The following is a 24,898-nucleotide window of genomic DNA, read 5'->3' as shown; positions in this document are numbered from 1 at the left end:
GTCCGGCGCAACGAACGAACATATCGAAAACGTATTGAATCATAACAGATCCGCACGTTGTCGCGCACGTACGCAGCTCGCGGACGAGGAGCATCCTTCTCTCTCTCTATATATATACATATACCTATATATATATATATATATATATATGTAGATATATATACATATTATACTTGTACTACCACACAAAATACTTCACAAGCACTTAACAAAAAACGAAATAACACAAAAATTTCAGCAACTCAAATTCGACTGATCGACCGACCAACTAAAAAGCCAATAATCCATGAACCAACAACAACAAACCATTCTCTACGACAACAATTTGTTGGTATATTAAAACCCCCAAAAATTCATAATCAAAATCGGAATAAAATAGCAAAATAAAATCTTCAAGCAAATCGCGTCGTGTAAACACAGTTAATTTTTTTTTTTGGTTTTCAATACAAAACTAATTTTATCATTTTGAAAACTGAATGCAATGTTTTGTTGATTTTTTTCTAGTGCATAAATCTGTGTTAAAGTGAATATAAGTGAATATCCAAATAGTAACATTCCATATACCAATATATATATATATATATATATATATATAGATTTGTATGCCCAAAAAAAAAGAAAGAAGAAAACAAAAAATTAGCAAAGTTTTAGCGTTTTAGCCGTCGGCTAAAAAAATAAACACTTTTTTGCACTTGGAATTGAATTTCCTTAACTTTTTATTGAACTAGACTTTATTTTTTTTGTAACTGTGTGTAAATCCAAGTGTGTTTGTGTGTGTGTGTGTGTGTGTGTGTGTAGTTATGTATTTGTTAGATCGGTATCAACAGGCAGAGTTGGAACTTAGTTCCTTATTAATGATCTCAACAGGACTTATCAAATGCTTATCAAATTCCAACGTCTTGAGTTTCAATTTTACTTAAACTTTAAGTAAAATGTGATTAATTGTTTTGATCTTAGATGAGTAAAACGGAAAAAGGGGAGTTTTGGAATGATGTTCCCTAGTTCTAAACAGGACATTTTGTAGAACTTTTAGTTTTCAAAGTAAATGAGTCAAAAATAGCCAAAAGAATCTTAATTAGATATACAATTAAGGCAATTTCAATTCTATTTTCGTTTATAGATAAAAAAAGTAAGCTAATGTCCTGCAAGTCCTGTGAAATGCTCACTGAATTCTCTCTATTTGACTTCTATATCAAATGTTAACAATTTTCAAATAAAGGTAACTTTAGCTTATTGTTAAAACTAAGCTATAATCCTTGAAAAGGACTAGGATGAAAAGGACTAATATGGCTCAAGTGGCTCCTAATTTGAATTGTAACATTCTTTTTAAATATTCTGTATATTAGATCTCTATAGCAAGTAGAATTTGTTAAAATTATCATAAGAAACAAAATTTAGTTATTAAACTAAAAACAGATCTTGAAAAAATTTAAAAACAAAATATTTTTTTTCTTTTATGTGAAATTTTCATGTTTTATATTTTGGTTCTTATTATTGAAAAAAATCGTTTTAAATCGAGTAAAAAATGCAAAAAAATACATATCAAATTCAGTTTTTTAAGATTTTTTAGTTTAATAACTTTCATTAAAGAATCGTGAAGAATATTTTTTAGTTTAATAACTTTTATTGAAGAATCTTTTAGAAATTCGTATAGAAATCTATTTTTGCTCCATTTTGCACTATTTATGAGAGATTAATTGTCTTAGCTTGTAACGGTATAACGATATAACGGTATTACTTTACATGAAGTTTATTTTGCCATTGTTTTGTTTTTGGTTTTTTGTTTTGTCTTTGTCAGAGGAATTGAAAAGGATTATCTTGGGCAATTTGTAGTAAAAGTTTTCTATACCAAAACATATTGCTGGACCTTTGCCTTAATCACTCCCCCCCCCATTAAGAGGATGTTGCATTATCCTCACACACACACACACACATACACATATTACACGTGTGTGCGTGTGTGTGTGTGGTTAGTTGTAGAAATATATTACGCATACGCCTCATTGAGAGTACGTTGAGTTGCAGCTGATGTGTGTGTTTCAGCAGCTGCTCAGGCTCAATTTACATTGAGTGCAAAAGGCGTAAAATGAGTAAAAGAGAGCCCAACCATAAAGGAGAGAGCACAGGCGACAAAGACAGAGACAGTCGGAGAGTGAGTGTGAGTGTGAGTGTGAGTGTGAGAGAGAGTTAGTTAGTTAGTTGGTGAGGTGCATTTCGCTGCGACTGCTTTTTGTTTGCTGCGTTTCGCTCTTTGGTTGAAGCGCGTGCCGCGCTCTTAGCACAAATACACCCACATATGCACCCACACACACACACACAGACACACGAACGCACATATACGATGAGACGAGCGCACGCAAAGCTTGCATGGCCAAAGCCGACTAAACCGAAGCGCAGCAGTTGACGCTGCTGTTTGCTGCGCCGCTGCCTGCCTTCGGTTTTCTATAATATTGTGTGTGTGTGTGTGTGTCTATGTGTGTGTGTTGTGTTTTTGCACGTTCTTTTTGGCTTTGGACTTTCGCAGAGATTTCACACGCGATGCGATTGCAGTTCTTGCAGATACTTTCATACGTTCGTACTTGCAGCGCGGCGCAACAAACGGCAAAACCTTTAACAAAATAATATCAATAGCCAAAAATACAGCAGCAGCAGCAACAACAATTTTCACGTTGTTACCAATTCTTAACTTGACTTAATATACATATATGTATATATTAAGATTTATTAATATATATATAGCTAATATATATATATATATTAATTTCTCTGGCGAAATCCAAAATTGAATGAAACTCTGTTTGTTTTTTTTTTTTTTGATCACGGTTTTTGCTCCTGTTGTTGCGCGCGCGTCCTTTGTGTTTAGCTCATTTTTCGTGTGTTTCGTGAGTTCAGTTTCCGTTTTTTTTTTTTTTTTTTTTTCCGAATGGCAGAAGAATTTTGAATTCATTATTTTTTGTGTCCTTCACGCATTTTACTAATTTTTAATTGTTTTTTTTTCATAATAATCATAATAATATTTTATTTCAAGTGCAAACAAAATCAAAGAAAAACCAAAAAACGACGACAAATTATTCATAAATCTATTGCATTTTGTTTTTTTTTCCAACCTTTTTGCAGGCATACACAAAAATTTAAAACAAAAAAAAAACAAACAAATTTTTTAAAATAATTAATTCAGAAAAAACACACCAAAAACAAAAAAAATGAAAAATTAAACAAAACAAAAAACACACATAACAAAATGTACAAGATATGAATTAAAATTTCTATTAAAACAACATAAAAAAATAAAATTTTTCTACATACATATGTATATAAATAATAAAATAAAACAACAAGAAATAAATTGTATTAATTAATTTAATTGAAATTCAACCATGCAACAACAACTACAAAAACAACAGCAACAACATCAACAACTGCAACAACAACAACAACAACAACAACAACAACAACTGCAACAACTCCAACTGCAACAACAACAACAACAACAACCAAAGCTGCTCCATTCATCGACAAGTGTGTGTGTGTGTGAACAACAACAACAACAATAAAAACAATTCATCTATAATTTTTGTTTTTGGGTTTGTTGTTTCACAATTTCTCCGGCCATCTGCCCCCTCGCGCCAGCCCCCCCTACACGATTTGACCACCCCCACGCGTCCCGGCCAACAAACAAAAAACCAAACCAAAAAATCCCCAAAAAACCAAAATCCGCCCCTGCCCCCCAAAACAGCAAATGATTTAAGCAACAAAAAACATACAAAACAAATTTTTGAAAGGGTTGTGTTTGGCTACGAAATTTCGTTATAAAGAAATTTAGTTTGGGTTTCTTTTATTTTTTGGATTTTGGAGAATCGTAAAAGGAAAAGAGAAGAAACAAAAAACAACAAAATTAATAAAACAAAAACAAAAAAGGAAATGCAAAAGTAAAAAGTGCAACCGAAATAGTAACAACAACAACAACAACAAAGACAAACATTCGCAACAACATTACAACAACAACTACAACAACAACAACACGAACAACAACGGCTTAAACTGCGGTGTTTGGCGTTTATGGTGAGTAAAAAAATACAAATTTTCCAAAAATATTACCAAATACTGTATTCAAAAATATTGAAAAAGAACAAACTCATTATTTTTATAGGAATAAAGGAATAAAGCTTAGGTGGAAATTTAGGAAAAAGCCAAAGAAAATCTCAACAAAAAATCTGTTTAAATGTTGTTCTAAATGAAAATATTGAGTTGTTTGGTTTTCCAAAGGGAAATGTGAAAAATTTTATAAGTGTGTCTGTCTTATATTTGGTATAAATTCTGATATTTGTTTCAAAAAGATTTTGCATATCGAATTCTAAAACGACTTGAAAATGAAACCCATTTGAATTGAAAATGAAAATTGAAAGTAAGAACAGATTTGTCGGCACAAAATTTTATTTGATTTAAAATATCGTTAATTTTTTGTTCATATTTCTCATTTCTCAATACTGTTTCTAAAAGTCGGAAAGTATTAGTTTTTGAAACGTTTTTTATATTAGACAAAAATTTAAATATAAATTGAAAGCGTCTTAATTTATTCTAGAAGCTTACAACATTTTATTGGTTCAAATCAAACGTTTTCAAAAGAAAAAACAAATGTTTTCATTAATAAAAGGAATAAAAATAATTCGATAAGCCACCAAAATAATATTTGTAATTTGTGTAGAAAAAATTCAAACCAAATAGTTCTTGATTAGAGAATAGAATGAAATTTCAGTTTGGTTTTCAAATTTCCCTTTTAAAACATTATAAAAAATCAAGTTAAAGATTACAATTTCAAGGCTAGTGGAAATTTTTCAACCAACCAAAATTGTAATCTATTTCTAAAGATCGAAAGGTTTTATATATATATGAACCACGGAGTCTCAGTCTTTATCCTCAAAAAGAAGAAAAAGCAATTAATAATTAGTTGCAAGTTTCACTAACAATTTCTTACAAATTTTGACTATTTTTCTAAATAAAAATAAAACGAAACCCACATAAAAGAAATCACGAAACATTTACAATTTTGTTACTTTGTTTCGAAGAAATTGTTTGAAAAAATGGAAACCAATTTGATAAATATATTTTACACGTTAGTTTTTCTCTATAAAATAATATATAATAATTAATGAATTGCTATATAAAATTTAGGCAGTGGAATTAATTTTTTAAGTTGTTGAGTTCAAATTTTCTTTACAATAATGGAAATGTTTAAAAAGTTCTACTAAATCCAACAGAAATCAACTAAACTTAACTAAAAACGTAAAAAAAAGGAAACTAATCTAATCTAATTTAATTTAAATCAGCAATTCTCAAAAAATACAAATGCAAAATAGAAGAATCAAAATTTTTGAAAATTTCCCATTTTATTATATTATATTCATAAAATGGAACATTTTTCAAAATTTTGGTTCTAAGACATTTGGATTTTTAAGCGTTTGTTGTTGCTGGAAATCTTATTATAAAAATTATTGCCAAAATTGCCAACACGATTCAGTGGCATTTTGTTCTGATTTTAGGTCTGATTTATTCCTGATTTTCTCGGTAGCTTAATAAAAAAATGTATAAGAAAGTTAGAGAAAGAAAAAATTGACTAAAATATTTAATTTATTTATATATTTAAACAAATTTTTGAAAAACAAAGTTTTGTTAACACCAAATTTTTTGTTTTACTGTTTATTCTAAATAACTAATCAATCGTGTGTAAAGTAGAACAAATGAAAAACAAAAAACTTACCTCAGGTAGACAGAAAGTAAGAAGAAAAACAAATGGCATATTGATATATGAAAATAGTGAAAGAATCTATTTTGAAATTATATATGTATGTACTTTTGTATATTTTGAAATTATATATGTACTCATACGTTTCTTATGGGAATTCATTTTCTAATTAAATAGTCACAAATTAATTAATTTTCTAATCTAATAAATAACTCCCGTGTCGAGAGAAAGTGGAAGTCTAGCCAGGACTCCTCTTGATGAGCTGTTTGTGACTCCTTTTTTTAACCTTGTTTCCACCTTTTGCTCTAAAATGTTATGATATTTTAAAATTTAAATCATAAAATACTAGTTTTATTGTTTAAGCGTTTCAGAATCATATTTTTTATCGTATGAGTCATATTTTGAATTGTGCCCAATATGACTCAAAGTCATATTTTGATTCAAGCATATCAATTTTTTATAAGAGTGTTCAAAATGAACTCATTAAACAAATTTTTGAAATGGAATTAAACCCAATGAATGTCCAATTTATATTCGATAAATATTGCTTCGTTGGCGATGTTTCTAGACCTTTCTACACTTGTATTGAATTTTCTTTCGAGTAAAAAGGTGGAAGATAAAATTCATTTTACAATTAGTCATAAAGATGTTGTAATAAGATGATGCCCCCCCCCTTACCGTCCCGTTATCACCACCAGCATAATGGGTTAATAATTTCTTGGATGTTTTTTGTTTGTCTTGAACTTTTTAAAGTCGATATGCGAAAAAAAGCATAAAATAAATGGAAATGGAAATGTAAATGGCTCCAGTTGTAAACTGTACCACGCAACAGTTGCAGGTTGCACGTTGCAGGTTGCACGTTGCAGGTTGCACGTTGCAGGTTGCACTTTGCAGTGGCAAGTCCGCTCATTAGTTAGCAACTTGCAACGCAATTATGTGAATTGTAATGAATTTCTGCATTATTAATTTTTTCACTTTTTTGCTCTTGTGTGTTTGGTTTTTTTATTTTGCTGTATGGAACATTGTTGCGTCTGCGCCGCTGTCTTGTTGCCTTACCACCCGCTGCCTGAGCTGCCGCACCCACCAGTGGGTGGTGGTGGTGCTTGTCGGTGGGTGAATAAGTTTCAACTCAAGACACAACAAAAAAACAAAAACTTCATCTAAACCGCAAAAGAAAGAGACCAAGACCAAAGCAAGCAAAGAAATGCTAAGGACAACAAAAAAGATATACGAACATACATACATACATACATACACACACTCACACATACATATATATATTTTCTTTTTGTGATTAGGCGCCACTTTTATGGCGCCGGAAGTGAGTTTTATTTGAAAATGACTTCCTATGAGCAATATATATTCGGTCTTAAGTGCAGACATTATTTTTCTGTCGATTCTTGTCTTCATTTTCAATTTGATTTTCTGTCAATTTGCAGTTTTCCTTTTTGTCATTCCCTTTTCTCTTTTTTTTGGCATTTTTTTTTTTGTTTCTTATATTATTGATAACAGTTCAGCAATTTTTTTTTTTTGCTTTTGTTATACGTTGCACATCCGGTTATTAATTTTTAGGAAATGAATCAAAATTTGTGCCAACATCAGTTTAGAAATAAAAAAAATATATATATACATATAGACTATGTATTAAAATTAGCATAATCGGGTGAAAAAGTAAACCATCAGTTTTGGTAAATGCAAGTTGAATTTATTATTTAGTATTAGAATATATTATTAAATAAAATTGTGACAAATTTTGCTCTAAAGTCTTTGTTTTAACTTGATTTGGATTTTAATATTCTCAGTGTTGGTAAATATCACTTAATAGATACATACAACTTGAATTATATAGATTGTAAACAGAGTTTTGGGATTCTAAGTGTTGTGAATGTGCTGTAAACAGGGTTTTGTGACTACCAGTGTTGGAGAAGTGCTTACAAAGGCACAAACAGTATTGGTAAATGTTAATTAATATATCAAATATCATCAAATTCAAAAAAGTTACGTTTAAAAATGTTTTTTTTATCTAAGATATTTCTGAAATGCGTTTTTAGGGTAAACACTTTTCGCGGGAGTGCTTAAAAAAGGCAAAGACAGTGTTGGTAAATATCACTTAATACCTACATATATACAAAAATATAATAGATTCTGAATCGTACTTAAGGATTCCCAGTGTTGTTAAGAGCTTAAAAAATGTTCCCATGTTTAAGCAGTGTTTAAAAACTTCAAAGACATCGATGTGAGGGCAATCTAACTTGAGTAATAAGAGACAATACCAATCTAATTTGATTTTGCAAGCAAAATCTAAGAAACTCCCAAAAAATAAATTCATTCATTTGGATCATTCTCAATAAAAGTCACATGTAGACGACAACATTCGATTTTTGAATAGATGAAAATTTTTACAATTTTCTTTTAAATATATTTTTTGTGATCATTTCTCCTTTTGTGTCGGAAACGTTTGCTCGCATCCAGACAAATCAATATAATCGCAGACGCAAAGCTCCAAAACAACCAAATAAAATAAAATCCTTTTTACTCTATGCAGCAAAAAGAAAGAGAAATATTACGCATTCGCCGGGCATTCTCTCATACCAATTTGGCATTTATTGTGCGAGCTCAAAAAACTGCAGCAAATTAAACAATTTTTAGATTTTCCAACATCGTGGCAAAGCAGACATCGAGAAAGGACAGAGATAGAGACAGAGACAGAGACAGAGTGAGAGTCGACGGTTTCTGTCTGGCTAGCATATACACACACACACACATACATACGTGTACCTAGCTACATACATACATAAATAGAATATGTAAATAAATATATATATTTATATACAGACACACATATAAAAACGTCTATATTTGCATTTGACAAAATAAGTGCAAGGGAAAAAAAGCGTTGCTCGTTCCAACATTCAGCAGGACTTCAGGACTCACACACACACAGGGACCAGGAGGCCAGAGAGGAAAGTGAAAAAAACAACAACAAGACAGAAACGAAAATGCCAAAAGGAAGGTGAGATTCGGTACGGAATGAAAGGCTGCTGCTCCCGGGACTCCATGGACTTGTCTGCTGTGGCCTGGTCTGACCTGACTTGGCCTGGCCTGGTGGAAAGGGTTTCTAGTGGGCAATGTAATTTGGCGGTGTTTCGGGTTTGGTTTGTTTTTTTTCTAGAATTTATGTAGATTGATTTGATGTGCGGGTGAAAATGTTTTGGTAATCTCCATAGATGTGTGAATATGTGGCAAATATATATTTTTTTGGGCTTTCATTATAATCATTATTATGCCGCCAATGTTAGTTAGTGCCCGCCCACTCTCTGGCCGCCCATTTATGCTTTCATTTTACTTGCCTTTTTTTCTGTTTTTGGCCAAAAACTCGCACTTCAATTAATCAGACGCTGCGCTGCTGCTGACGACGACGACGACGGCGATGACGACGCAAATGTGTTGCAAGTGGTGTGTGGCATGGGAAGTGAAAAAAAGAGAGATGGGTCTACTTCTACTTTACAATCCTTTACCTTCACCCCTTTTCTCCCTTTCTGGACTTTGGCATTTTTATTTGTATGTATGTTACATGCCAAATGCAAAAAGGAAAAACAAAAAAACAAAATAGATTTTTATATATATAAAAAGGGGTTTAAAAACAAGATGTGTATAATTTTTGTTCATGCATTTCTTGTATGTGTGTGTGTGTGTGTGTGTGTATTTTCGTTTGGCATTTTCCCTATATACTTTCTTCTATGTCGGCGTTTTGTAGAGCTTTTGTTGCTGTTGTTGTTGCTGGGGCTCAAACGGGTCCGGGACCGAGACCAAATAGTAAGCGGCCAAAAAACGTTTGCAATGTTGCCTATTTTTTGGCAAACATTTTATTTGAATTTTGTTCTTGGTTTTTGTTTTTATTTTCTGGCAACTTGCGCATTTTCCCCTCTACTTTCTCTTTCCCCCAACCCCCTCAATCTCCCTCTCTCTCTCACTCTCTCTCTATATTATATATAAAAATGTATTTCTCGCTCTTTGTCTAAAAAAATAGCAAATGGTACAGTTTTTGGGTTCTTGCATAAAATGTGTAGCACATTTTTAAGGGGGGAGAGGCAGATGTATATAGCGAAGGGTTATCGGATCAATTAGTAGGACAATTAATAAGAATCTTACTGAAAATTATCAGAAATTGACTAGTTCCAGAAAGAAATTGCTAGCAAATCTTTAATTAAAGTAAATGGCCAATAATATCGATTTAATATAACTAAAGCAAGATCGATAACAAATTTGATAAAATATCGATAAGTTAAAAATCGCTTGTTAACATAACAAAACCTTTAGTTTTGTGGTAAATATTTTAATCAAAATTATCTAAAATGTTGGGCAATGAGTTACTTATGATAAGCTTTGAAACTTTTGATAAAAAAATCGTACAGATAACTATCGATATTAAACTAATTGGGATATTTATCGATATGCAAGAAATTAGTCTTTTACCTTTCTTGAATATTAAAAAAGAGCAAAGCTAATATGTTATTTATGTATAGTAAATTTCAATATTAAGGAATTTCGATTAGTAAATTGTTTTCCCAGGATTTCTCCATAATTAAGAGAAATGCTTTGATGAATTTTCACTACTTGAAAAATCGATGAGAAGACGTCCATACATACATATATATTTATGAAAATGAATGCGAATGAAAAGAGAGAGAGAGAGAGAGAGAGACTGGTCAAAAAGTGTCAAGTTCATTTAGCTCATTTCATTTTATTAATACTCGTATTCCGGCCACATGCGTGGAGTACGACGACGAGAGCCACGAGGAGACGAGGACAGAGAGTAAGAGATCAATTATGATATAATTATCTGCTGCACACTATTGACAACATCGGCCCAACGAGAGTGAAGCAAAGTGAAATGCGCACATGCGCACAAGTGTTGCTTGTCATTATGTTAATTGCATTTAAGCGGCAAACGGGAAGACGACGACGCCGACCAAGTTGGCAGGCCCGTTCCAGACGTAGGAAGTAAGAAGCATGTAAGGAGGAGCAGCACAAGACGACAAGAGGCTTGAGTCTTGAATCGCATCGCAGTCGAGTTGAATCGAGTTGAGTCGGAGCCGTGTTGCAGTCGCTTTTATTATATTAACTCGCTGCTGCATATAATTGATGATGATTAAATCAATGCTACCGCAATGCGCCTTCCCCACAATCAAACAGACAGAAGGACAGACAAACAGTCAGACAGACAATCAGACAGACAGACAGACGGACAAGACTTATGTGAGATTTGGTACATATAGCCGATTGCAGATGGAAGATAGAGGAGCATGTTGGCTCTTCGTGCCGCTGCTTCTTTTTAGTAGTTGTTGCTGCTGCTGCTGTTGGGGGGGCTAGTTTCAGATTTCATCATCATCATCATCAGCAGCAGCAACATCAGCAGCGGCAGGGGCAGCTCTCAGTCGCATCAAGGTGCTTTTTCATCTCTTCATTCATTCATTCATTCATTCAGTTTTTGGCTGCCCTTTTTTCGCACTTTGAAGGCTTTGCAGCTGCCCGTGTGTGGTTTGAGTTTATTTAACCGTTTCTTTTTTTTTCGTCTCCTTTATTTGTTTTTGGGGTAGGACTGAAAATCGGTCAAAACTGACTAAAGAAATGCATCTTCAAAGTGTCACAAAGACATCAAAAAAATTGTCATTCAATAGTAGATTTTTTTTTACAATTTTGTCGTCATTATTTCGAATTTTTCAATTTCCTTATTACCAATTAGTTTCCTTTATAAAGTTTGAATGCTTTTTACGGAATAATTGCTACTTTAGTAGAAGATTCAATACTCTTTTCCTACCATTTAACATATAAGTCTGGATGTTCCATAAGGTCGCTTCTCACTTGGTTCGATTCAATCTAAATCATTCCTGGAATGAGGGTAAAAGGTTTGACAATTTAGAATTGACTAGAATCGATCAACTTTTGATAACCATTTGAAATAATAAAAGGAAAGAAATTGAAATGAATATTTTAATGTAAATGTAATCAAAAATTTGTAATTAAGAGCCTTGCAGACATTTTCTTTTGCTTCTTTTTGTTTTTCGGTGGTCACTTTTCACATTGGCCAAATGCAGATGTTAATGGAAGTTTGTGTTTTTTTGTGAATTTAAAAATTGGTTTTCACTTTGAATTTCGTGGAACATTTCTCCTGTCCCCTTGCTGAATATGGGTGTTTGTGTGTGTGTGTGGTAAGTGCCCCCTACCTATAGCTCATGACGACGGCGACGACGACGACGACGACGACCACTGCCATCTAGTCTAGTCTGGGTCCTTGCGTCTTGCGTTCTCTCATCATTATCATTTTGCAGCGCAAATTGTGTTTTTTGTCTGACTACGCTTTACGCTCTAAATACGCCAAAGATAATCAACGAAAACAAACAGCGGCAAGCGGCAAGAGACATGAGGCATGAGGCAAGCGGCAAGTGGCAGGCGGCAGGCGGCAACGATGGCGACAGGGTCAGGTGTATAAATTGCAACAAAATTGAAAGGGGGAAACTCCAGAGTCAGACCCATGCCTCGTTGGCTTTATACTTTGGGTTTGGGTTTACTTTTTTTTTTGTTTTTTACCCATTTTGTTGTTCCTTTTCATTTTTGGGCTGTGTGTATGTGTGTGTGTGTGTGTGTGTGTTACTTAGGGTCCCATAATATAACCAAATGTCTCGCAAGGGTTGAGCAAATGCACGCGGTGGCAACAACGATGACGGCGACGACGACGACGACCGAAAAAGTGCATAAAGCCAAGAAACAGTATTCATAAAATGGATTCCATCTGTTCGTTTGTTGGGTCAAGAGAAGCAAGAGAACACAAGGGCCGAAAAGTATCTACAAAAATATGAAATAATAATATTAACATCAGCCAGGCAGACAACGAGACAGACAGACATACATACCTGTGGCTACAAACACATATACATACATATATATGTAAATGTATACACACACATATACATATAGATTTATATATATGACTCTAAGCACGCACATACTAGACCCAGACTTCGGACCCAGATCGAGCAACCAACCAAAAGAAGAAGAATTTGTGTGGCTCCTCAATTGAAAGGGTGTAAATGCAATGTGGCGAACGATACACAAATAAAAGAGGAAAGACGCTAATACTCAACCAACACACACACACACACACACACACACACACACATGCGTGCATACATATATGTATGTATAACTGTTAATCCTATATACCCAGACAGTAAAATGAATAAATTTTGATGATCAAAGGTACAAAAATGATCTCAACAATAGTTAGATCAATCAACAATGATAAAGAGTAATAACATAACCTCAATTTTAGTGAAATAATCTCAAAAGTACAAACATAACCCCAAAAAATAAACTCGTTTGAGCTTAAAGGTAATAACATAACCTCAATTATAGTGAAATAACTTCGAAAATAGCTCTAAATTATAGTGAAAAAGCCACAAAAGTAAAAACTTAACCTGAAAAATAGTTAGTTAATTTAAAAACATCACAACAGCTATATATAAGGCAGTAGCATAACCTTAAACGTTAGAACATAACCTCAATTATGGTAAAATAGACTAAACAGTAAAAAACATAAGCTTAATCTTAGAAAAGAGTTACATTAACTGTACACATATAACCACAAAAGTAAAAAACTAACCTCAAACCTAGAAACATAACCTCTAATTAATTTAGTTTTAGTTCAACGAAACGAAAAATCTTCAGAGCCCAAGTCGCCCAATTCTTACCCCCATTCGTTTCACTAAAAAGTATTCACAAAAGTTTTGTCTAATCAATTTTCAAAATTACTCAATATTATAGGCAACATAGAGTTTAGATTGCGATCTTAGACAATCGATGTAAATATTGCCCTAAGGGGAAAACCGTTTCATAGAAAACTTCAATTAAATCTCTTTGAGTCATGATTTTGCACGGCATTTAATTACATTGATTCATTATGCATCAGTATAGTCACGATATTGCATGAATCTGATGCTTATATAGAAAAGTGAAACAGGTTTTTGCGTTTCGTTTTCAACTAACTTATTTTAATAGGCAAAAAGCTAATAAAATCTTCATGGAATGCATAAAAACGCATTCTACTTCATCTCATTTTTTATTATATTTCTTTCTTCTTTTTTTTTTTGTTGTTGTAACGAATTCTAATAGAAGCGCTTCTCCCCTTCCCCGATCCAAAAAGAAAAGATTGCAATTGCAAACCGGTCTGTGTGTGTATTATGAAACTGTGTGGGTGTGCTATGTGTGTGTGGGTGGCAAATGTTAAAAATTCGGGGGAAAACGCATGCATTGCATTTTCGATATAAAAAGAAAAAAAAAAAATTAAAATGAGCAGGATAACATCTACACAGTTAAAATTGGGACAAAATAAAAACCACAGGGCCCAGAACGTGCTTTGCGGTAGTAACGAAACGTTTAATACCCTAGCTTTTTCTAGTTGGTACTCAAAACTAATTATTTGGTGACCCCGACGTGATAAATTGTAAGCGTATCTAATAAATAAAAAAAAACTTTTAAGATTTAATGAGTAGTATTGAAAAAAGTACAAACTCAGTATTTGGTTACCCCGACGTGATCCTAAGTAAATCCTTACGCGATCTTTATATACACAGATACACAAGATACACAAATCTAAGAAATGTTTCCAAAGATCTGGTTTGGTTGTACTTTAGAGTCTTCGATCAAAGACAACCGTAATAAAAGAAAATCCTTGGTCACAGGACAAAACAAACGGGTGGCAAATATACGGGTGTTGATATACTCACGAGGATATGGCAATGGCATGGCATCATCGTCATCATCAAGCTCATTCTACTTGCTGCTGCTGCTGCTATTGCTACTCCTCCTCTGCCTCTTGCTCTGCTCTGCCCTTACCTTGCCCAGTCCTGCCATGCACTTCCTTCTACAGCTGCTCCGGGTCCTGCTCCTGCTCCTGTTGCGGCGCTGGTGGTGGGTTGAAATGTGCTCCCGCTTGGAATTTTTAAAGCCACTCATCAGTGTTGTATTTTAGCCGCTTTCTTTTTTGTTTTTATTTTTTCGTTATTTGTTTTGTTTCGTTTTTTCTTTTCATTTTCGCTATTGGTTCTTTTATTTTTTGTTTGCTGCTTTTGCTTTCTGCACTTTTTTCGTCATCGTCGTCGTCGTCGTTGTCGTTGTCGACGGCGGCGGCATCTTCGTTTTATTTTATGCAATATAATTCGTCGCCCTTTTTACTACTTCATACTACACTTCTTATTCAGTATTTTATTTTGTTTTTTGTCGTTTTTCTGTATGTGTGTGTGTGTTTTCTTTTTTTTTTTTTTTTGGCAATAAGCTTTTGCCAATGCCCCAGGGTTATATTTGCATTAGCGCATTGCAAAAAATACGAGAACAAGGAGAAATGTGGAGGGAGTGAGACCAGGGCGAGAACGAGGACGAGGATGACGAAAACGTGAACCAGGAGTGAGAAGTTGGAGAGAAGCTTGTGAAACGAAGTAGAGTCAACGTAACGTTACCCTCATTCAAAGTGAATTTTTCATTTATTATACCCTGTGTTGATAGAATAAATTTTTTTGGGGCATATGTATACAAAAAATAAATCCCTTAGTTAAGCTTTTTGCAACAATCAATTTTATTCATGGCAAATGAGAGGGTATCTTAAAGTCGTTACCATGACTATCTTTTGTTTTTTGGTGGACAGGCATTGCAATTTGAAAAAAAGTGTGTAGATAGAAAGAGAGTGAGAGAGAGTGTGAGAAAGAGAGTGAATACTGTTGTACAATTTAATAAAAATAACAAAACTAATGTCTACACAGACAACCAACAAAACGCTAAAATTGTTTAGGTATGAGCAGTTTTCGATCAATTTAGTTATCGAACAATTTTCGATAAGTTGTCGACAGAGAGAAACGACAACAACTTACTTAACAACTACTTATTACTTATTGAATCGAACTCTATTTATTATAAGAGTAAATACTTACAATTTCCACAGTTGTCAAAAGACTTTAACAAAATGTTTACAAGTCAAGTAAGAAAACCCCAAAAAGTTTTGTGCTTGATAATCCTTTTTGATCTGTTATAAAAGGCTTAAAATTTGACTCCTCTTCGTACATATAGATTTCCCAAAAGCACAAGTTTTTCTTTAGAAATTGACGAATTTTTAGAAAGGAGATTCAGAAAGGATATTTATGCGCAATTTCTAAAACTAAAAGAAGGTTCACAAATGGATATTTTTCAAAAGTTTCTGACTCAAAGAGATGACCGATCCGTTAAAGTAATGAAATATATCTACGTATATTGTATATATATTTCGTCATACCGCAACGAACACCCTTATCTTTTGTGAAAAGCCCCACTCTGTTTTGTAACACATTTCACTAGACACACACACACACACACACACACACTACAAAAAAAGGGTTATAGTATGCCAAGAACAGGACGAAGACTGAAAACCCCCTACCTAAACGATACAGGGAGACGATTTTACATATAATATATACCTATACATATATGTAAATATATATATAGAAATATATGTGCATGTGTACATGTGTGTGTGTGTGTGTGTGTATGCATGCATGCATATAAATTTCCTTTTTTATTTGTTTTACCTATATCGCATCGCAGTGTATCGCATGTATTTTTCGGTAATTTTTGGCAATTTTTTTTTTCGTTGTTCTTCTTTTCTTTTGCTTTGTTTTTTTTTTTTTTGGTAAGTTTTATTTTTGTTTTATTATTTTCGGGGTTGACTGCAGTTGCATCCTGGTGTATGTGTGTGTGTGTGTGTCCTTCCCTTTTTCACGGGCTATGTGTGGTGCGTTGTGAAGTGGAACGCTTGTGTGTGTGTGTGTATTACCACTCGAACCGGGACGTCGGGCCCATCATCGTCATCATCATCATCATGACGCAAGGGAAGAAGCTTTTTTTGTTTTTTTTTTTTTTTTAATTTTTGGGCTTGCATTTTTTAGTTGGTTTTTTTTGGGCATTTTATTTGTTGTTGTGCAGTGGCAGCACACACGCACTTCCGGCCAAAGTGTTCTCCTCTTCCCGGGAGTTTATTAGCCCCGACAACACGATGACGATGACGATGACAGTGAACAGCAGCAGCAGCAGCAGCAGCAGCAGCAGCAGCCGGCGTTGCCGTTATCGCCCATCATACAAAACCGAAAAAGGGACAAAGGACATGCGTCCAGTTGGGTTTTTTATGTTGCCTTTTTCTGTTTTGTTTTTTGTTTTTTGGGACTTTTGCGCACTTGTCGCGTTTTTATTTCTCCCTATGAATTCGTTTTTTTTTTTTTATTTGCATCTGCTTAATTTTTTGTTTTGTGTCCTTTTTTATGGCGGAATTTAGAGATGATCTTGGCGTGAGTCCTATGAGATCGTTGCGAACAAAAAAAGTAAGGGGCGAATTTTCTGTTTCACTGTTGACTTTTAAAAACTAAACTAATATCCTATCATTTATAGCTTGCCAGCCCTTTTGCCCTTTTTGGGCTACTCAAAAATTGATGGCCGGAAGAGAACTACAAAATTTTACAGGCCATTATTTTTTTCTACATTTTTCTTGATTGTGTGTATTAAAAATACATATACATATACAAATATACTATACTACTAAACTTTGGATATTTTTTGTTCTCTGTTATTTGGAATAATTGCTAATAAAACAAATAAATAAATTTCTATCCATATAAGAATAAAGATATCTAAACTTATATATTCCAATTTTTTTTGGCCTTCATTTCACTTTAAACTTGAATTTACTAATATATATTATACATATTTAACAATACATTATTTTTAGATATTTTTTATTTAAGAATAAATTGTTAATTAATTTATTTCATTATTTAAAGTTTCCTTTAAAGTTTTAAGAATATGAAGAATATATGCATAGTAATAGAATGAGTCTTTGAAGAAAAAACCTCTTGAATTAATGAAAAATTTGAATATATTTTTAATATTTTAATATTTTAATGAGATAACTTAAACAAAGTCTAAATCCATTGGGATTAAGAACCATTTAGAAGCAATAACTCTGATCTCTTACTAGCAGACACTTGAAAAGTTTTTGGCCAGTCTTATAACTTGAGAGGGCTTCTGAAAATGTTCACTTAGATCGACATAAAGAACATATATGTATATATATATATATATATATATACATATACACCAAAGCGTATTAGCCTTTATTGTGGTTCACTTGAAATGTGAGCACAATTTTGAAATGAAAACTGGCTGACTGGCTGGCTGGTTGGCTGTTTGGTAGGACTTGCATTCCCTTACTCGCTGTGTCTCTCCCTCCCCGTTGTTCCCCTCTGTTTCTGTCTCTTTCTCTTGTATTTTTGTCAAAGGCTACGCAAAGAGAGAGATAGAGAGAGAGAGAGAGGGAGAGCTTATCAGGCCCCAACGGCTGCTATTGCTGTGACAGTCAAGACAAATCGACTTTGACAGTCGGCCATGCGCCAACGGCATGCGAACAAAACAACCACATTATCATCTTTAATCATCATCATCGTCATCATCGTCGTCATCATCATCGTCATCGTGTGCAGCTGAATTGGTGCACCTTGTGTGCGTGCCACAACATCACCATCGCCGCATCGCCGTTGATGATGAGGATGACACAAAAGAGACGAAAGTCAAGCAAATGTTAGTCCAGCACAAATGAAACAAAGCAACCTCTTCTTTTTTTTTCGCAATTCGCTGGCATTGTTAAAAAATTGAGAGAAGAGAGACGCACGTATATAGTATATACGCCTGATATTTGTATTTATCCAGAATTTCTCAAATAAAAGCCTCAAATCATAAACTCCATACGAAGGGATCATGTCTAGATGAGTTTAGAAACTAATTCCCTAGAATCCCCTAGGATCGCTCAGTTTTTTTGATAACCACAAGCTTATGAAGCAGTGTAGTCTTTTTATTTATCGATAACCATGACTTACGATTTGAACTATCGGAACTTTATTATGTCTGATAGAATATAGAAAAGTTTTTCAATCAGACATACAGAAAAAGTTGTCAAAATGTTTGATAGTGTATTATGTTATCGATATATTACGATTATCATTTGTATGATATGAGATTAAAATGTTATCGATATATTACGATTATCATATGTGTGATATGAGATTAAAATAGATTAGTGTAATCTAAAATTTGTTTTCTTTCAAAAATATGAGTTTCCTTTTAAAGATATCTATGAATCATACACTATAACACATATTTTCGATAGTCAAAGTTCTTGGGTAAGAGGCGTATTCCTTTGTGTAGGGGGAGGGGAAGGGGCAAAAGTTTTTATTTTCACAGTTGATTAGTTTTTGTTTTTACCATGCTGTGTCGTCTATGTGTTTTCATATTACACTGTCTGGCATCATCAGCATTATGAATGCTGCTGCTGCACTTGGACGACCTTTCACTATCCCTTGCAGCCCCCCTACGCCCCCAGCACCAACAACCACCCACTCTCTTTTAGGGCGTTACGTCAACCAGACCTTTTGTCAAACAAGGCATTGTTTTTTGTTGCAAAAGAGAAACCTTTTTTTCAAATTGCGTGAGACGACGTCGACGACGACGACGATGACGACAGGATCAAAAGAGCTTTTTGCGTGCATCTAATTTTTTTTCCTTTCCTCACTACATTTCCCTCTCCTCAGCAAAGATGAGAAACAGAGTGAGAGAGTGAGAGAGAGAGAGAGAGCGAGAAGTGCGTCAGAAGTGCACTTGAAGAAGAAGAAGAAGCAAAAAAAAAACGCAATTGGGACCCCTTTCTCATCATCATCATCATCTTCCGCCGCCCCCCCACATCGTCTTGCCCTCTTTGAGTTAACGCTTTGTAGTTTTTTGTGCCTTCGCTTCCTTTTGACATTGCCTACTTGTAGGCGCACTAAAGTGCGTTTATGCATAATTTTGTAGGGTCTCTCTTGTCGGCTGCTCCTTCCTAATTGCATAGCACTGGCACTGCCAACTGTTTGGTGGGTCGGGTGGATGGGTGGGTGGTTTGGTTGTTTGGTTGATGATTGTCGTCTCAGAAAGTTTTCCAAGTTTTTGCAGTCATAAATTATTATTAATTATTTCTTAGCCCACCTCCTTCTTTCTTTTCTGTGTATGTGTATTTGAGTGTGTGTGTGTGTGTGTGTGTGTGTGAACATATATCGATTGCATTTCGAAATGCCCAAGTGGCAAACTGATGACGACGATGTCGACGTTGATGATGATGATGTGAATGTGTCGCCTAAAATGCGTGCTCAAGTGTGTGCGAAAGAAGTGAAGGCGTAGCTTTGATATATGCAAAAGACAACAACAACAACAATAAGTAAAAATCCCAGTAATTCTGAAATTTATTGCAACGACTGGCAAAATACCCTTTGAATCTAAATAAAGGGCATTTCATTTGAAATGATTTTGATAGTTTTTTTAATTCAAGTCAATAGAAATGTGACCAAAACACTTTCCCTCTCTTTCGTTTAAATGTTTCAATTTTCTTTTTGTTGGGAAAATCTTCTAGCAAATATTGCCTATGGTAACTTCTTTTCTTGTTGGTTAGACAAGCAAGGGGTTAACATTCTTGTAAGATGGAAAAAAAGGTCAATGCACAATTGTTAATACCCAAATGGCTTAAAGTATTCCAATGAGATTGCAGTTCAATATAGATTTATATATGTAGAGAGGGTGTTCGTGAAGTCTGCTTTTTGAGATATGATAAATTGTATTCGCTTTTGGTTTTTCTTTTTTGTTTATAATTATTATTATATTGTTGCAATTCTGACCGCCCCGAAGTGCTGACTGGGCAGCGGCTGTAAGCAACAAACTGGACAATGATACAAGATCAAGATGGTGGGAGGTAGGACTGCACTAAGGGGGAGGGGGAAGGGAGGGGGGCACATACATACATATATGTATGTATGTATATATATTTCTTTGTAATCGTCTTGGTCTCATATTCTTTACCCGCTGACGTTGACGTTTTGATGCAAAAATATTGTTGCCCTGCTGCATTTTCTCGTTTTTGCTGCATTTTGCCTATGTGTTTTTCCAGGAATTCCGTCACCGATACATTTGTATATTACCACATAAATATACTATATATACATATATACATATGTATGTATGTATGTGTATATAAGTTATAACTTTTCAAACCATATTGTTCAATTCTTTTCTTAAAATTGAAATGTAATTTATGCAAATATTGCAAAATGAGCTCAAGAAAAGATTGGCAAATAAATGCGGGGGAGTTGGGCAATGGGTTAAGGGCTGTAGAGCGGAGAATGGGGGTGGGGGGCCGGGACTTAACGGTCTGTCAAATAAAAAAATCAAAGTTCTCAAAGTCATTGTACTTACTTTGCAAATGGCAAAAGGAAATGAAGTACAAGGCAGACCAAGAGAGCTGGCTAAAAGCAAGAAGCCAACATCATAAAATTTCTCTGAGAATATTTATCGATTTGTTATTATGAAATCAAAAAGAAAATGTATACAATGTGCAACATTAAAACGACATTCAAATACCCTAGCCCATATGTTATGTAGATGGTAAAGTGTTTACCAAATCTGCTCGCAAAAACGTATTGAAAATTTACAAAATTTGAAGAAAGAAAATTTCACTTTTTTTTACGTTTGTATAATTAGATAAGTTAATTATTTAAGTCAATAATCAATATTAAAAAAATCTTCTTGGAAAAATTGATAAAAATTACACTTTTTAGCTTTCCCGTTTTAAAGTTTATAACCAATAATAATCACTATAATAATAGTAAATCAAAGAATAGTCAATCAAAATAAGTTAAATTCATAAATTTTACTACAAAAAATTCAATAAATTTAAAGGATAACATGTAAATCTTTTGTCTAAAATAATAATTATAATAATATTTCAATGTTTTGTAGTTGAATGTTGAAAAATAATACTCAACATATCGAAGAATACTAGAAATAAAAGCCAACTAAAATGTTTTAGTTGAAAAATTAGTAAAAACTTTTCATACAATTGACTGAAAGTCAAACAATTTGAATCCAAGTAACTTTGTTTTGAGATCAAATGAGAGAACCGATTTCAGAATTTTTTAAACTTTATTTTGATTAATAAATTTGAATATATTTAACATCAAGAAATACGATGTAAGACATGCTAAGTGAGGAACTTTAGAAGAATTAGGATTAGTAGCTAAATATAAAGATTTTCTTTATGTATTTGGAATTGAATTTATTAATTAAAGGCAGATGAACATATTTTTAGGGTCTCTAATTGGTTTTAGCCTTTTGTTGGCCTTAATATACCTCGTTTTTTTGGGTGCTCTGAAATACAGGGTGTAGACGCATATCATATCACGCATGTATTATATCGTGACATGTGCCCGTTACTTGTTTTCTTTATTTTGTTGTGCCTGTTTTTGTTTTTGTTGTATTCTTTGAGTGCGCAAAGTTCTAAAGTTTCATAAATTCAACGAATTTTTCGAAAAACTAAACTCTCTCTCTGCTGAGACTTAGCTGGGTTCGGAGGGGTGCTCTGGCTCTGGCTCTGGCTTTAGGCTCCATCCTTTAGGAAATGCATACTTTTACGGTAAGGTCTTGGTCGATGGTCGAATAATTAATAAAGAATAAAAAACACAGCGCGAAACATGATGATTGACTGGCTTTTTTTTTTTTGTTTTGCTTTGAATTCATAACTTGAAATACCCTATATGAAACAAGAAAATTAAGGGTATAAGAGAATTTGCAACTATTTAACTGCTATCTAATAATGGTTTTGTTATGCCTTCACCCTTATCTCTTTCTCTTTTTCTTCGGATGGGATAAAGACTTGTTATTGTGTGTGTGAGAAGTCGAAGAGGGGAAGAGAAATGATATTTAGACCTTCATTATTACATAAAATTTATTGTCAACATGGCGCTGGGTTGTCACGCATGCGAAACAATTGCATTGAAGTTGCAACGCCTTGTCCTTATTGCTTATCATAACTAGGCAAGAATGCATTCATTGCGGAACAGAAGCTAGGCCTGACAGACAGACAGACAGATAGGAGGGCAAAGAGACAGACGGCCAGACCGACAGGCAGCCGCAATCAATAAGACGTTGAGGAACATTGGCAGGCCAGGCGAAATACATGAAATAAGTGGGGAAAATATATATGTATGTAGGTACATAGCAGAAGTTTATACGTACATAAGTACATATGTCTCTATGGTAGACAAAAGGAAACGAAATTTCAAAAAAAAAGAAGAGAAATAAGCGGAAAGAAATGAAAAAAGTATGTTGGAACGCGAATGACTACAATGACATGTAAAAGACCTAAGAGTCCTAGTCCTCTCCCCCATTTAAATGTGATGGCATTTCCTTCTATGTATTGTAGTCCTTGTTTCTTCTTCTTTTCTGTTTTGTTGTTGCTAACTAGCGATAATATTAAATGCCGTTGTAAAGTGATAACTACTTAACATCAGATGAATAAACGATGTGCCTCATTGAGCGCAATACTCTGCATACTGAATACTTCGGTTACTCGCCAATGAGTATACGAATGTTATATACGAACTGAACACAAAATTTAATGAAAAATTGAAAGTGAAACTTTAGGAAAACAAAACAAAATGAATAATAAATGTATAAAAAATTATACCTCTTAGTATATTTACAATATTTGGAGTATGAATTAATGAACCAATCGTAAATGCATAGTCCTATTCGTATATTTAGAGTATTTTTGAGTATGAATGAATAACGAATTTGCAGAATGCAGAGTAGTCAGCGCATATTCAAAGTTTTTTGAGTGTGAATCAATAAAAAAACAATTAAACAGAGTTCTTTTCGCACATGTCGAGTGTTTTGAGTTTAAATGAATAAAAAAAATCGCAAATATATTTGAGTGCTTTGAGTATAAATGAATAAACCAATTGAAAATGCAGAGTACTCTGCGCATATTCAAAATGTTTTGATTATTCATATGCCACCGAAGAACCGAAATGTGATAGGATTTAGTCATTTATTAAAGTCGCTTGTTTGCTTTTAGTATTCATTCGTATTACTGCTTATTCATTCAGTCTTAAGTCTCATTTATTCTATTCACTAAAGAATATATGAGGTTTTTATGGTATTTAATTCAAAAGTAGTTGGGCTAAATTTCCTTTTATTAATAATGAAATGAATATGAATTTTCAATACCAAAATAAATAATCAAAATCAAAAATTTCAAAAAGTATATTTAGAGGTTTTTAAAGTTAAAATTCTCAGTCTCATCTAAGGGTTAATAAATATGTTAAGCTAACAAAAAAAAAGAAGGAAAACACAACACTTATGTATATATAGAGTTAGAAAAATATGCAGACGTATACACACACACAAACACACACACATACAGGGGAAAAACAGACAGACAGAGATAGGAGAAACTTGAAGGCACTGTAAATAGCTTTTTAGACATTTAAGCAGCTAGTCGTCAGTCTGTCTGACTGTCTGATTGTCTGACTGTCTAATGGAAAAAGGGCTTCTCCATTTTGTTTAACCTTAGACATCGGACTTAGACTATCCTATCCTATGCAGACTATGTATGCATTTTAGTTGCTGTTTCCAGCTCCTGTTTATTATGCATCAACAATGTCTGTAGGTATCACCGAGGTGTGTTCAAAGAATATCAACAAATATGAGAATTTTGTTAAAAGTCTGGAAATTTTAATATTGTCTCTTCAAACGAAAGGCTTCAAACAGACATTGGTAATGGAATTTGTAAACATTCATCAAAATTATCGAAAGTTTGATCTATATTATCGAAATATTTACCAAACATCGTTGCGACTATCGAAATAGAAGATAATGAAATTATATCAAACATAATTTATTTATTTATTTATTATCTGAATTGAAACCGTGATTGCAAATTTACGGATTAAGCTAAAATTGTGCTAATTAGTTATATCAAACATAATCGATTAATAATCGAAAACAAAAAATAAAGTTAAAGTTTCAGAAATGCTTTTTGTTTAGTTATCGATATCTTGCCGATTATTCTTAATAGATGTTTGAAATAGGAACAGATCCAAGTGATTTCTAAATGTATATCCTTGTGATGTCATTGCATCTCTTAGTGTTTTGGTAGATGAGAGCGAAAGAGAGCGAATGAGATGCAATTAGACACTGATGACGTCACTTGTGCAGAGCTTG

The 24,898-nt window shown here is 33.5% G+C and overlaps 1 protein-coding gene across 1 annotated transcript in view; it reads right to left on the bottom strand.

Annotated features, from left to right (window-relative positions):
* Positions 1–11,608: 11,608 nt before the first annotated feature.
* LOC6648261 overlaps positions 11,609–24,898 on the bottom strand; it is a 34,183-nt gene continuing 20,893 nt past the window's right edge. The window contains exon 3 of the mRNA XM_023179413.2: positions 11,609–11,634. Coding sequence (XP_023035181.2) covers positions 11,624–11,634 — 11 coding nt within the window. The 3' untranslated portion in view covers positions 11,609–11,623. The remainder of the gene's footprint in view (positions 11,635–24,898) is intronic.

This window comes from Drosophila willistoni (genome assembly GCF_018902025.1).
Source record: "Drosophila willistoni isolate 14030-0811.24 chromosome XL unlocalized genomic scaffold, UCI_dwil_1.1 Seg141, whole genome shotgun sequence".
In the NCBI taxonomy this organism is placed as follows: domain Eukaryota; kingdom Metazoa; phylum Arthropoda; class Insecta; order Diptera; family Drosophilidae; genus Drosophila; species Drosophila willistoni.
Note: the sequence above shows the minus strand (reverse complement) of the source record. Positions and strands in the feature narration are given on the sequence as shown.